Source organism: Lagenorhynchus albirostris, chromosome 9, assembly GCF_949774975.1.
Source record: "Lagenorhynchus albirostris chromosome 9, mLagAlb1.1, whole genome shotgun sequence".
NCBI classification, from domain to species: domain Eukaryota; kingdom Metazoa; phylum Chordata; class Mammalia; order Artiodactyla; family Delphinidae; genus Lagenorhynchus; species Lagenorhynchus albirostris.
In genome coordinates, this window is record NC_083103.1 from 14,029,210 (window position 1) to 14,043,365 (window position 14,156).

At 34.9% G+C, this 14,156-nt stretch overlaps 1 protein-coding gene across 6 annotated transcripts in view; it reads left to right on the top strand.

The window, feature by feature from the left end:
- The window catches only part of PHF21A (PHD finger protein 21A), a 191,174-nt gene that overhangs the window by 32,268 nt on the left and 144,750 nt on the right, over positions 1-14,156 (top strand). For all 6 annotated transcript variants that reach the window (XM_060159325.1, XM_060159329.1, XM_060159323.1 and 3 more), the window contains 3 exons: positions 5,403-5,546; positions 9,680-9,712; positions 11,869-11,934. In XM_060159325.1, the coding sequence (XP_060015308.1) occupies positions 5,493-5,546; positions 9,680-9,712; positions 11,869-11,934 (153 nt within the window). In that variant the 5' untranslated portion in view covers positions 5,403-5,492. The remainder of the gene's footprint in view (positions 1-5,402; positions 5,547-9,679; positions 9,713-11,868; positions 11,935-14,156) is intronic.

Sequence of the window (14,156 nt, forward strand, 5' to 3'; positions counted from 1 at the left end):
CCACACCCTCTTATGTTATCCTTTGTGTAGTCATTATATATATGATTCTGGCCAGGCTAGTCTGGACTATTTTTTATCATTAAATAGCATTCTGGTAAATGTGGCAACCATTTCTAAAATCTCGACCTCATTGTCACTATGCTTCTATACTACTCTTCAGGCTCCTTCATTTTGAATTTCTGTGAGTTTTTAAATATACTTCATCTTTCTTGTTGTTGGGTATGGTTGGGAAGATTTTAGTGCACATGCTTGATTTCTGTAAAGAAAGGTGAGAACTAGAAGAGTGTATGTGTGCCTACCAGGCCTGGGCCCAGGAAGCTGATGTAGAACCTGTATGTTAGAGTGAACACTGGTGGTAGGGAGAGGGGCAGGACACTGCAGCAGACCTGTGTAGGAGAGGGTGCTGTGGGGAAACCCTGACTCGACTGAAAATACCACACCCTTGTGTTGGAATGGTATGACTTGTGTAGGTGTTCCTTTTCTTTAGTGAGGACCTGGCCCCCTTGCCCCCAAAAAAACCAGAGAAAAGGAAGATACGTATTTTATACCCAAAGACATACATTCAGATACCATAAACCTAATTGTGTGTGTGTGTGTGTGTGTGTGTGTGTGTGTGTGTGTGTGTGTGTGTGTGTGTGTGTGTGTGTGTGTGTGTGTGTGTATGTGTGCATATAAATTTATTTTAGTGGTTAGGAAACATCAGTCTTACTAGCTGAGGAGACTTTTGTCAACACCTGTAATAATAGGATTTGAGCATAGTAACCTTGCCAGATTCAGAGGGTGACCTCTAAAATCAAGCTCTTTGTGCAGCAGTGTTTTCTGTTGATCTGTAGAGTGTCACCAAAGAAATATCACCGTGAAAATAAGAAAAACGTTACATTGTTTTTTAATGTCATTTTATTGATTCAAGTTAGTAAATGTTAGTTTTCAGTAAGAGCTATTAAAATATTGTTTTTATTTTTGGCGTTTGTGATCATTTTTAGCACTAGTTAAAAGTTAAAGATACATTTTATCTCCTAGCACATTAGATACATAGTAAGCAATAAGTATTTAGTACAAACTGAAACCTGATGTTTTAGTATTAGGCATCTGTCAAGTAAGGATACATAGATCTGTCAAGGCTTTCTACTTTTTCATATTTTAAAAACTTAATTAAACCTACTCTAAACACAATTTTGAGAGTATAGATCAAAAGTGGGGTCTTACACCAAGTAGATATATGGTATAGAGAACACTGAGTTGTTCTGTTTTAAGGAATTCAGTCTGGGGGTACAATGTATTACAGACTTATTGTTAGTTAAAGAAACTTGGTTGGGGACTTCCCTGGTGGTCCAGTGGTAAAGAATCCACCTTCCAGTGCAGGGGACGAAGGTTGGATCCCTGGTTGGGAAACTAAAGATCCCATATGCCGCGGGGCAACTAAGCCCGTGCGCCACAACTACCGAGCTTGCGCGCCTCAATGAGAGAGCCTGCATGCCGAAAACTACAGCGCCCATGTGCTCTGGAGCCTGCGCACCACAACTAGAGAGAAGCCCACGTGTCGCAGTGAAAGATCCCACATGACTCAACGAAAATCTGCATTCTGCAACTAAGACCGGACGCAGAGAGAGAGAGAGAGAGAGAGGGAGGGAGGGAGGGAAGGAGGGAGGAAGGAAGGAAGAATTAAAAAAAAAGAAACTTGGTTGGTGAGTTGTTTTGATTGGAAAAAGCTTTATATCAATTCAGGAACAGAGCAGTGATTTTTGGTAATAAATTCAAAATTAGAGCATTACTACATTATTAGAATCATAATGAAAGACCTAGAGGTCACATATCTCCAAGCAGAACTGTAACCAGATAAAATAGTTAGAAGCCCCTTTCTTAGAGAATTTGAAAATAAGAAAGCCTACAGCCTTTCCAGCAATATGCTGTGTTGAGAAGTTGATATAAAAGTTTGTGTATGAATAAGAGTTAAGTATGTTAAGAATAGCATAGAATTTTACAGTTTACAAAGGGCTTTTCATATAACTTCACCTAATTTAAACCTCATAGCAATTTTATGAAATAGGTGATACCGTTTCCATTTTCCTGATTTATAAGCAAACAAACCTAAAGTTGAGAGTGGTTGCACAGTGAGTGGAATCAGGTTTTTTTTTTGGTTTTTTTTTTGAGACAGTGAATGTTCTTTCTAGACATTACATCTGCCTTTTTTTAGTGGGATTTGATTATTTTGTTTGTTAGGTTTGTGGAGTTTTTATTTATGTTTTGGGGTTTTTGTTATTTGAAGCTGGGAGGTTATTAGGTGTCCCGTTCGTTTGTACAGTTTTCAATATAACGAACGTTGGTATTTTGTGTTCGGCACTTGTCTTCTCTGGTGATAGTATTTAGAGCTGATGGGTGGTGAAAGGCATTGTACCTCAATAAACTGTTTTAGGAGTCTGTTCATATTTATGTTGCAGCAGCTGATATTTATAACTTACTAGAATTGGTCGAAATATGTTAAATCATCTTTTTATAAATTTAGCAAATAATACCTTCTTTATAATGCTATAAACTGCCTCCAAATGGTCATCACGTGGTGGCTGCATGAGTTGTCTAAGCCCCCAAATATTTTTTAAAAGGATTCAACATGTGCTTGCCTTGTTTTTGTAGGCTATGAATATATATGTATACAACTTGTTCCTTTAGGCAGAAACCAGTCTCTTAAAACTGCTATTCAGAAAGAGACTTTTGTGAAGAAGAAAGATATCAAATGAATCTTCTAATCCTTCATAAGTTTTTTTTTTACTAAGTCACTGCCTTTTTTAACCCTTCAGTTTTATCTTGAAATAAAATGAGTAATTGGCATTTAGTGTCCTTGCCAAATAAAATTTTGTGCCTTTGTGTGTCTCTAATAAGCAGACAACAATCTGATGAAGGAAGTAAAAGCTGTCACCTCCTCAATAACTTGAGTTGCAGGCTTCTTATCCTGTGAGGCACTCTGACATTTAGAGCCTCCCGGTTAAACCCTGGTTTTACTTGTTCTTTTCCTGAACATTTTGTTTCATCAGTATAAAATTTTCTGATGTTTTATCTAGCAATTCTAAGTTAATTTTTTGTTATTTAAAAATAAGTACATATTTTCCATGGAAAATATTGATACTCTGAAAAGAAGAAAGTAAATAACCCTGAGTGCTACTGCTCAGAGATAACTAATAGCAAATTATGAAAGTGCCACCTGACCTAAACTCTAGACAGCTCAGAGTATCACTGTTTTTACAAATCTTTGTCAGTTTGATTGACAAAAATGTGTCTTCTTAAATTTACATTTCTATGACTCTCTTGAAAATAGATGTTTTTCATGTTGGTCATTCTTATTTCTTCTTCTGTGAGTTGCTTTTTCATAATTAAAAAAAATTAATTTGTAGTTAATTTGTAAGCACTCTGTAACTGTACAAATTATGTTAACCCTTTTTTGTGTATATTGTTAAGTTCTCCATGTTTTTAACCTGCTGTTTGTTTCCAGAGTTTATGAGTTGAGTTCAGCTTTGATATTATATGTTGCTACCAGTAAAATAAAATATGGCCTTTCTGTTGTTGAAAATACCCTTCAAGGTGATACTTAATTTGACAAAAATTATAAGGAATCATTTTGGACACATTTTCTGATAGCCTTAAAACTAATTTAAGTACTGTTTTCAGGAAGAACTCTAATGCATACATAAGTCAGGAATTAGAGTAGGGAGATTACTTTAATATTTAAAATTACAGTGACTGTATAGTTTTTTAACATTTGCTTTAGTGTATAGAATAAACTTACATGACAACAAAAACCTTGGTCTAAATCAGTAACTTAATGATTCTGATATTTATGTAGTTCAAAAGATTTTTTAAGGTAATAAATATCTGAAAAACCTGGGTTTGTTCATCAAAATCACACTTTCCAAATTATCTCCCCTAAACATACTACGTCTATGAAAATTTTTGATTGACAATATCATTGTACCATAATAATGCGGAGGCTTTTCTAGCCTCCACAGATACAAGTTTGAAGGAATTTTACACTTTTGAAATTTATTATTTTTTTAAAAAAAGGTTAGAGTATTTTGATATTACACAACATAGTATACAAGCCCTAGGGGAGAGATTGCCAATGATGTTTTAAGCCTAGTGAGATTAAACAAATATAATGAAGATTAATATTCACACGATTACAGCCTGAAGTTAAACTCTGTTAAATCAGGTTTTAAAGAATTTTTAAGAAAACTTAGGAATTTATCCATAGATAAATAATTTTTAGAAAGTATAAAGATTATGAATCTCATTGAATTGGCATAAGGAGTAACAGTTCTTCTAATTTCCTGATTGTTCCCTTCCTCAGTTTGTAAGAATGCTGGAAAGCTGCTCTAACTACAAGTTTTATAGGTACAAGGAAGAAAGGAGAAAGAAGTAAAGTTTAAATTTATTCAAGTAAACTTTTGCTTCAGGGACAGTACCTAAAATCATGTCTAAGGCCACGTTCAAGAAAAAAGAAAAAAAAATGAAAAGAAAAATTAGCCATTGAGTTAATTTAATTTGCAGTAGTGATGAGCAGAGCAGAATAGGAAGGTTCACATTCGCAAATCTAGACTTTTGACATTGTCTCCACCTGCATTTATACATGCAGCCAAAGAGATGCACCAGCAGGCTTGAAAAGAAGATGGTGTTCATTGTATAGCTGGAAAAGTCTGTTCTATTGCTAGACCCACATCATTTGTTGTGCACGATAGATTTATTTTTTAACATCCCGGTCATAACTTTGTGGAAAGCAGAGTTCATTGCAATGTGTTTGTGTTAAGTATTAATTTGTTAAATGTAAACCTTTAAATTATACCAGAATTGCCCCTGTTTTGAGTTGCTTTATTTTTTAAATAGAGTGAGAGGCCATCCAAATTGTGAGAGTACTCTGGCCTTCTTTAACCTCTGAGAGATCCTGAACTCTCCAGTTCACTCTGTGTGATGGTTAAAAATGTATGATCATGTTGTTATGTGTCTCTTTCTAAGAACAGCATGTCCTGGATGGTTGTCCTCTCCCCCTCTAGACTCCCAACGCATCCAGGACAGAAGAGGTCTTGTTCAGCTCTGTATCCTCAGAAAGTAGTATCTAGCGTGGTGCTGAGCGCCTAGTAAGTGCTTAGCTGTTTTCATGACCAGATTAAACACATTTTTTTTTCATTTCTTACTAATTTGAAGTGTTTTCTAGAGGAATGCTCAGAGAATAAAACCCAGAAAGTTTTGGTGCCAATTCAGAAAAAACTACTCATTTTGGAAAGAAATCTGTTTGGGGAAAGTTTTTGCCCTGTGTTTAGTCGACGAAATATTTCGACTAATGTAATTTATTTTATCTAACGTATATTTCCTTTATACCCAACATAATGATCCAAAACATTTTATGATCTCTACAGCTGCAGTAAGAAGAGGAGTTTGTTATTTTAAACAGAGGCTGAAGAAACTATAGAATTAGCAGACATAAGAAAAAGTGGAGAAGGTAGAGGATGGAGTTGCAGACTCTACAGGAGGCTCTTAAAGTGGAAATTCAGGTTCACCAGGTATGTTGCATTCATGGCTTCTCCCGCATCATGTTATTAGTAATGGCTAAATTAGTAAACAGGCTAGCTCTGATTTTTAGTAGAGCTTTTAATCGTTTTTCAGTCACTTGTCCAAGAGTCATGTTATTTGCCTTTTATTACTACTCAACAAACTCATTGGTAATATTTTTGAGAACTTTAATAAAATATTCCTGACTTCTCTTCCAGACAAAAGAACTAAAAATATTCTTTTCCATATAGCGAAGGTGTTAAAAAAAAAAAAAAACCTCTCTTTTTTATCTGTTTTTTGGTTCTTCTGAGGGACTTTGTTCGTGTGACTTAACTTGCATATTTTATTTGTTTATTTTTCTAAATTTACTTTATTGAAGTATAGTTGATTTACAATGTTGTGTTAATTTCTGCTGTACATCAAAGTGATTCAGTTATGCATATATATATATATATATATATATATATATACATTCTTTTTCGTATTCTCTTTCATTATGGTTTATCATAGGATATTGAATATAGTTCCCTGTGTTAACTTGCATATTTTAAATAACAAGACATATTTAAATTGACTACCATGTATACTGAAGTTTTTACTCATATGTGATTTTGGGACATACTCCTCCTCTCAAGAAATTTTGAGATGGCAAAGTTAATATTCTGCTTTTAGTTCATCCTCACAAGACGTGAACAAGTCAAAATAAGACTTTTCTTGGAAGACTCATGATCTAAATTGAACTAAATTACTAAAAATTAGAGTTCTTAAATATTACTTTTGTTTCATATTTTTAATTCAAGCATACCAATTTTATAAAAATTATAATTATGAAAAAATTTAATGTTTATTGTTTAAAAATCTAATTTAAATTTTAAAATTACATTTATTGACTCAAAAGGGATATAATATTCTTCCTAAAGTTATCACTCTCAATATTCACATTATTTTCCTGTATATTTAACTATTTTTTTAGCATAAAATTAATAACTTTTATATTCATCCTTAATTATTATATAGCATTTTGTTTGTATGGTAATAAACATTTATTTATGTTTATCAGTGTTGGTTGATAGTCTTTTAACATATAAAGTATGTAAGATATTTCACTCCAGTTATATTTAGAATCCTTTCCTATTAAAAAAAGTTTAAGTATTAATAGTAGGGACTTCCTGGGTGGTCCAGTGGCTAAGACTCCACGTTTCCACTGCAGGGGGCACGGGTTTGATCCCTAGTCAGGAAACTAAGATCCCGCATGCTGCACGGTGTGGCCAAAAAAAAAAAAAAAAAAAGTTTTAACAGTAAATCCAAGTGACATGCCTTGCTTGTAAATTTGATGCTGTTATTCTGATTGGATACATGGTAACCTACATGATCATGACAAGTTCAGGGATGCCAGAAATGACATCAAAGTAAGCACTGGCTATTAGGCTGAGGCCAAAGTCAGATTGTACATTTGACTAAATATTGGGGCAGAAGCCACCCCTTCATCATTTCCACTTAGGGAAACTAGGGCTGAAAATGAGCTTACTGTATATAAGGTATGTCCTGAAACTACCTGGTGTTGCTGTGGTAGAAGTATACTTTTGTTCTTTATGGACCGAGATGATTTAAAAAGTAGTGACGTACACGTGGTTGTTATTGAATGAATGTTTACATAATAATGGCCTGTGATGGGCATCTCATCTTTTTTGGAAAATTGCCTTTTTGATTATTCTTATGCAGATTTTTTTAACTTTTGGAGTATTTTTACTCTACATGGAACAGAGAATAGTATAAAGCAGAGGTTAGCAGACGTTTTGCAAAGGGCCAGAGGGTGAAGTATTTTATACTATGGGCATCATTTATGGTCTCTGTCACAACAACTCTGCTCTGCTGCTGTACACACAGAGCAGCCATAGACAATGTATAAATGGATGGGTGTGACTGTGTCCCAGTAAAACTTTATTTACAAAGGCAGGGTGCCTGTGGGCTGTAGTTTGCCAGCCCTTGGCTTAAACTATATTCTCATGAAAAATTGCTGCGTTCTTACAATAGAAAGTAACTTCACTTTGATAACACACAACGTCACTTAAAGTCACTAGGGATTTGGATGGTCAGGTTAAGTTGCCCAGCTTGTTCTGTCCTGCCTCTAATGGTCTGAAATGCAGCTTGCTTGATTATAGGTAGAAAAGTTGGCTTATTTATTTCCTCCAGAGGCAGAGACTTACTTTGGTTATCAGTTTTTAAATTTCAGCGTCGTGGAGGAAAACCTTTTTCAGCTTTAAAAAGGCAACTTTAGTATAGTACTCCACTCCCTGGTGGCAAAAGCAGAAAGGAAAATGAAGGACTTTTTTCATTAAAGAATGTGGCTAGCCTTTAGGCTGCATTAGTAAAAATGTATATGTATAAAACCTTATGTTTCTATTTCCGTGAGTTCTTGGAATGTGTGTTATTACTATTTTGTAGATTAAGACCAGGATATAGAAGAGTTACCACTGTCATATATGAAGTAGACTATAGTAACATATACCTTGTGTATTTGGAGGTCACATGGTTGGCAGTCTCAGCCATCCAAAATGTATACCTTAGCACCTGAAGTAAGGTTTTTGACAAGCTAGAATAAATGTTAGAAGTCACACAAGATTATACATTTTACTCAAGGGGGATTTCTTAGGCTATTCACTCATCTTAGAATTACTTCACTGAGTGTATCACAAAGCAGCTCAGAAGTAGCAAATTGGAATTGGGGTTCAGGGGCTCTTAGAGGGAGGCATAGTAATAGTAGCAAGATTTGCTAGCTGACTGCTTGGCATTAAGGAGTAGACTGAAAAACTCAAATGCAGGCACAAGAACTCTTTAGAACACAGCAGTTTGGGGCCTTTATTGTAAGGACCTTTTTGTATTGTTTGCAGAATAGTATGTTAAGGTAATCATGCCTCTAAGTGTCATTAAATGCTGCTTTTTTTCTATTTAATAAGGCAGATAAGTATATAATATATTTTAGAAAGGTTTTATTTTACGACTAAAAACTATTATTTATTTATTTATGACTGTGCTGGGTCTTTGTTGTGGCGTGTGGGTTCTTCATCGCGGCATGCGGGTTTCTCTAGTTGTGGCGTGTGGGCTCCAGAGTGCGCAGGTTCAATAGTGCGGTGTGCAGGCTTAGTTGCCCGCAGCTTGTGGGATCTTAGTTCCCCGACCAGGGATCGAACCCATGTCCCCTGCATTGGAAGGCGGATTCTTAACCACTGGACTACCAGGGAAGTCCCTATGACTAAAAACTTTAAAAGTGTCTTGTCACCCAAAGAGAGGGACAGATTTTTCAGCTATGTGAAAAATTCACGTGGAGAACAGCTTATTCCTAGATACTTTTAGGACTCAGCCTTCTGACATTCCTTTATGCTTCAAATTCTTCTGTCCCTGGTTATTGTTACCTTTGGGCCGTGATGCTTTTGGAAGTTGGGTTAGGTCAGTTGACATCCATTTTTCTTTGTTTTTCATTTTTTGGACTTATGTGTTCCCTAGTAAAGGTCTTTCTCATTCAGTATTCTGGTAATACTCTCCTTCCCACAGGAACCCAGGTAGGTAGAATTTTGCATTACTGTTCCTTCGCTTCCTTACTCTCAAATACTGAGCATCACTGCTCCACTGAGTACATCCCCCCTCCCCCCACAGAGAGGACAGTGGCAGAGTCACATCTGACACTAGGCTCCTTCTGTGAACCAAACCCACAGACTCGCCAAATCTGTTTGCTGTATACACACAGGCCTGTTTTTGTGTGGGAGCACCTTCTTTCCAGGACTTACTTGGGACTCTAGACAATGACAACCTTTAAAGGGATGTTTGGCTTTTGGAGCATTCAGCTTATTTAAATTGTCTTTTAAAAGCTCCCTTCCCCCAGCCCATCTCCAGATTTGTTTAAAGGCAGGAAGCTCTTCGTTTCAAATATAAAGCGATAGTTTGAATTTTTTTTTTTTTATTATTAAGAGGAGTGTTTCATTAACTTTTTATATGGATCACAAAAGCTTTTGGTCTGTTCTGATTGTGGTATTGCTCGTTTTTTTGTGTGGGCTTAAAACTCTAGATTTTGGGGGCGGAGCCTGATTAGCCGTAGTGAGTTTATATGTAGGACTGATGGCTCTTTTTCTCTTTTTATTATTATCAGAAACTGGTTGCTCAAATGAAGCAGGATCCACAGGTAAAATACTACTTTTATTCATTTAATTTTTAAATAAAAATAATTTAAAATAAAGTGACCATAAAATATTAAAATACAGGCAATACTTAGGTTTTAGAAATTATCTCATCTGTAACAGCAATTTTTTTTAGTACATTGGTCTTCATGTTATAAGAATTAAGAAAGCTCCAGTCATTCTATTATAATATAGCTATTATTTCATCTTTGTTACTGTTATTTTGCTTGTATCTTATGTTAATTGCTTTGAATATTTTAGGAAAAAGAATTGAGAGTTAATACTCTTCATATAGCTTAAATTTTATTTCCACAAGCCCACTTACTCAAAATCAGAGTTTGCAAGGCTTTCTGTAATCTCAGAATTATTGAATATGGCCCAGAACCATTTTTATTTTCTCATAGTTTATAGTATAGAACATTTAAGTACTTAATCTCACTATGTTCAGAATAGAATTTTAGAATAATTTTTTAAAAGCATTTTTAAAAATTTCATTTTTGAAGGAGCCCTTAGAGAGGGTTTTAAAGAACCTTATGTAGTAATTCATCAGGTGTTACCTTTTCTTTAAAGCCTCATAGGGGTTTTTGGCTCAGGCATTTTATTTTGTATCCCTGAAGAGAAATCTTCCTAAAAATTTATCTTGTCTTTAATTAGTATATTTATTGTTCAGGGAGTGTCTTTTGCAGCAATTAGACAGTGGGTCATAAGTATGGAGAGTATTTATTCAGACATGCTCAGGATTTCTCCCTTGCATTTGTTTACTCATAATCTGTTCACAGAACACCTACCTAGACCCATTGATGGTGGGGTGTGTGTATCTGTATATTTGTGTATGTACACACACATTTTTTTTTTTTAGCTTGTCAAACATACCATTGTAAAGTTAAGTAAAAAAGCTTCTTGGATTAAAGAATGGTACTGAGGCAGATTGATTTTTAGAAGTGGGAAATAATATTCATTTCTACGAAGTTAGCCCCCAGTGGCTTAACTATTGTGTTTTTAACACAAACCATTGATTCTGAGAGCTGGCAGTGATATCCACTTAACTCCTGTTTGACAGTCCAACTTCTTTGAGAAGCTTCTCCATTTTAATTTTTTTAATATATATTATAATTTAAATTAGGTTTAGGGAACCAAGAGTCAGTAGACCTTAGATGAATAGATTCTTTTATATTTAATATGGTAACCTATGTTATCAGCAACTGAAATATTGCTAGAAAACTTCAGCATTTCTGATATAGCTGGCAGTCATGTAACAGAGCAGTCTTAATGTGAAGAATCTGAGGGGGCAGTAAGTTGCTGGACAGTCTTGTGGGTGATCTCATTAGAGAGGTCTTATTTCACATGCTGTCACAAAAAAGACCACATGGAGTAAACGTGAAAGGGGAGGATGTATGCCCCGACCCTGTCAGAAGACCTGGCAGGATGAATTGAAAGAATTGCATGTGAAAGGACGAAGGAAAAGTAGTCTCTCATTGGGGTGGTATTCAATCTGCTAGTGATCCTGTTACATTAAGCTTTTGAAAACTTTTAATTTTGGATTTTTCTCTCATGTGAGTAAAAGACAAGCACGCTCAGTGTATCTCTTTTAAAATAGTATTCTCTTCTGATTCCTAACATTTTAGAACTGAGAAGTTGCCCTGGTAGTCAGTGTGTTAATTTGAATGATGTAGTGTTTAAGGCAGTTGCAGCACTGACAGCTTTTCAAATCTAGGCTAAAATAACAAATGTACTCTACTAAATAAGGGAGAGGGCAAGCAGAGAAAAACCTTTTTTTTTTTACTGATAATGCCGTTAAGCATGCAGTGTGTTCATACTTACAACTGATTAGTGGAGCTTTAGGTTTTCTGTCAACTGTTACTTCTTATGAAGAATAACTATTTTAGTAGAAAGGAGTAGTATTACAGTACAAAACGCTGAAATATAAAACTTCTTGCAGTTGCAAAGGAGCTTACCCCTGTTCTAGTGTTAGCAACCTACATTTAGGATCTATGCACTGGGTGGTGGTAATATGACTACAGTTTAATGCATGACAAATATGATTGGCTAAATGCTTAAGATTGCTTCATCATTTGTAATACAGTTTGCATAAAGTCATCTTGCTACTCTTCTGTTAACAAATGAAATATCTTCCTCACAGATATTTTTTCTTTCCAATCAGAATGCTGATTTAAAGAAACAGCTTCATGAACTTCAAGCCAAAATCACAGCTTTGAGTGAGAAACAGGTAGGGGAAAAAGGAGGGGGGGCATATTTTTAACATTGTGTTCTAAAGATATGTCTGCTCGAGGCTTCTAGGAGAACTGCTATTTTTCCTCATGTGTGAAAATAAGTGTGGGCAGCCAGACTCAGTTTTAATTTTGTTTGAGATCTGTTTATCTATTTTTATTTTTGGTTGAAATCAGTCTCTAGAGTACCCCATGGGTATATGTTACTGGCAAATATCTAAAAGCAGGGTGGCAGGCTGCTGTTAAGTGTGTTAATTAAACTCTATAGTTTACCCATAGAGGATAGGGGCAGAGAAAGTTAGTGGGAGTATGTGATAGAGAATCTTAGAGTTGCTGGATGTGCCTTGTTACCTGTTTTAAAGGCTTGAGATGACATTGAACTTAACGTGGAGCGGTTGTAAGTAGATTGCTCTAAGTGTAGATCTCCCATTCTGATTATTGTCATTCCTTTTATGTTAATCTTTGTTAGATATTGACCTACTATTATGTGAAAAAACTTTGGTGGAGCCTTGTTAGATATATTCTATATAGGACAAAAAAAGAACATCTAGCTTTTTTTCCCAGGGACATCTGGAAAGTGTTCTTTGGAATTTCTTGTATAATGACTTCCACTTCGCCAATTCAGGCAGCTCCTGCCACCAGGTGGAGTGTGACAATTGATAGAGCTATAAGTAAATGTCTGTGGTAATCTGACAAAGCATTTGTTTTCTTGTTCCTTCCCTACCACTCTCCCTCTGGTTAAAAGCGGTGGTTTTGGAGTAGATGAATGTGTGAACCAAAATGATGAGGTGATTTGCAATTGATAGTTCATACTAGTGATATCTTATTGAAAATTTTTAGCTATATAGTTCTCAGTTATTGATTTTTGTGTTTTTTTAAAAACTTTTATTTAGTGAAATAATAGCAATGAGAGTAATTTATTCCTGGAGATTCCTGATTGTGTTTATATTATGTATTGTATTGTGTTTTCATTTAACTAAGGGGAGAAATAAATTTTGAGAACTATGTGGAATAGATACGAATCATTAATGTTTCAGAATAAAATCTTTTTCCAAGCTTAGTGAACAATTGCTTTTTTCTTCCCTCTCCTATTCTAATGCTTCTGCATTCCCCCATCTTGCCTTCTTCAGAAATAAGAGGTATTTTAGATTATGGAATTGCCAAACTAAAATTGGGAGGAGGTAACATGGTGGAGAACAATTTGTAAGGAAAAATATAAACAGAGTTTGTTAGACGTATTTGGCTCTGAAAGTGATTCATTTCTCTAAAGTCAAAATGATGTGTGTTAGTGAAAATGTTCTAGCTTTAAAATTCTGTTAGCACTGAGCCTCCTTAAAATTTCAGGGTTAGTTTGACAAGATGCCAATGAATGAGTCACTTTTGCTGAAAAATTCACGTGTTCTAGCAGGGAAAGAAGGTGAGAACTGATTAGTGGAGTAGGGGATAGGGGATGTTATCACAAAGTTAAGACAACCTAAGGCTACATTTGGGGAAAATGGGGCAATTGTAAAAAATGTACATTTATTTGAAATTTTTATGAGAACTGATGTAAAGATTTGGTTTATTTCTGTAACTTTTTATTCTTTAATGTTTTTTCTGCTAGGTACCTCACTTAATAGAACATTGCAACCATTTATGTTTAGTAAGATGTTTCATCAAGTGGCAAACTCTGTCATCTGAACTAAGTTTGGATTTTAGAACCTAGACTTTTAAAAAATGCGTGTAGCATCAGGAAAATCTTAGGTATACAAAGTAAAGAAAGCTAGTGTCAGAAACTAAAATGCAGTCTTGGCAGTTTTTAAAGTATTTGCTTAACTGTTGAAACAACCTTTTTGATAGAACAGAATATGTATCATTTTTAGGTAGGATAGTACTTGAAGGAAGCACAGCTATAAAATTCAAAAGCTTGTCCTTCCTCAGACCTATTTCCAACATGAAACACTGATAATTTTGTTTAAAATAGTTTTATTTTAGAACAAACTCCCAATGCTGTATGCCCAGCTTTTTGTTTTTCCTTCTCAAAAGATCTACTTAGCCTCTGGCAAAACTTACTGATTTTCCTTCTACTTTAATAACTGAAATCTGAATTACCTTACTCGCATGACTAATAATTTAATATTAAGTTTTTGGTTATGAGAAAAAATTTAAATACAGAAAAGTTCAAAGAATGTCATATTCAAGAACTAACAGCTATTAACCCTTTGTCATATTTGTTTCCGTT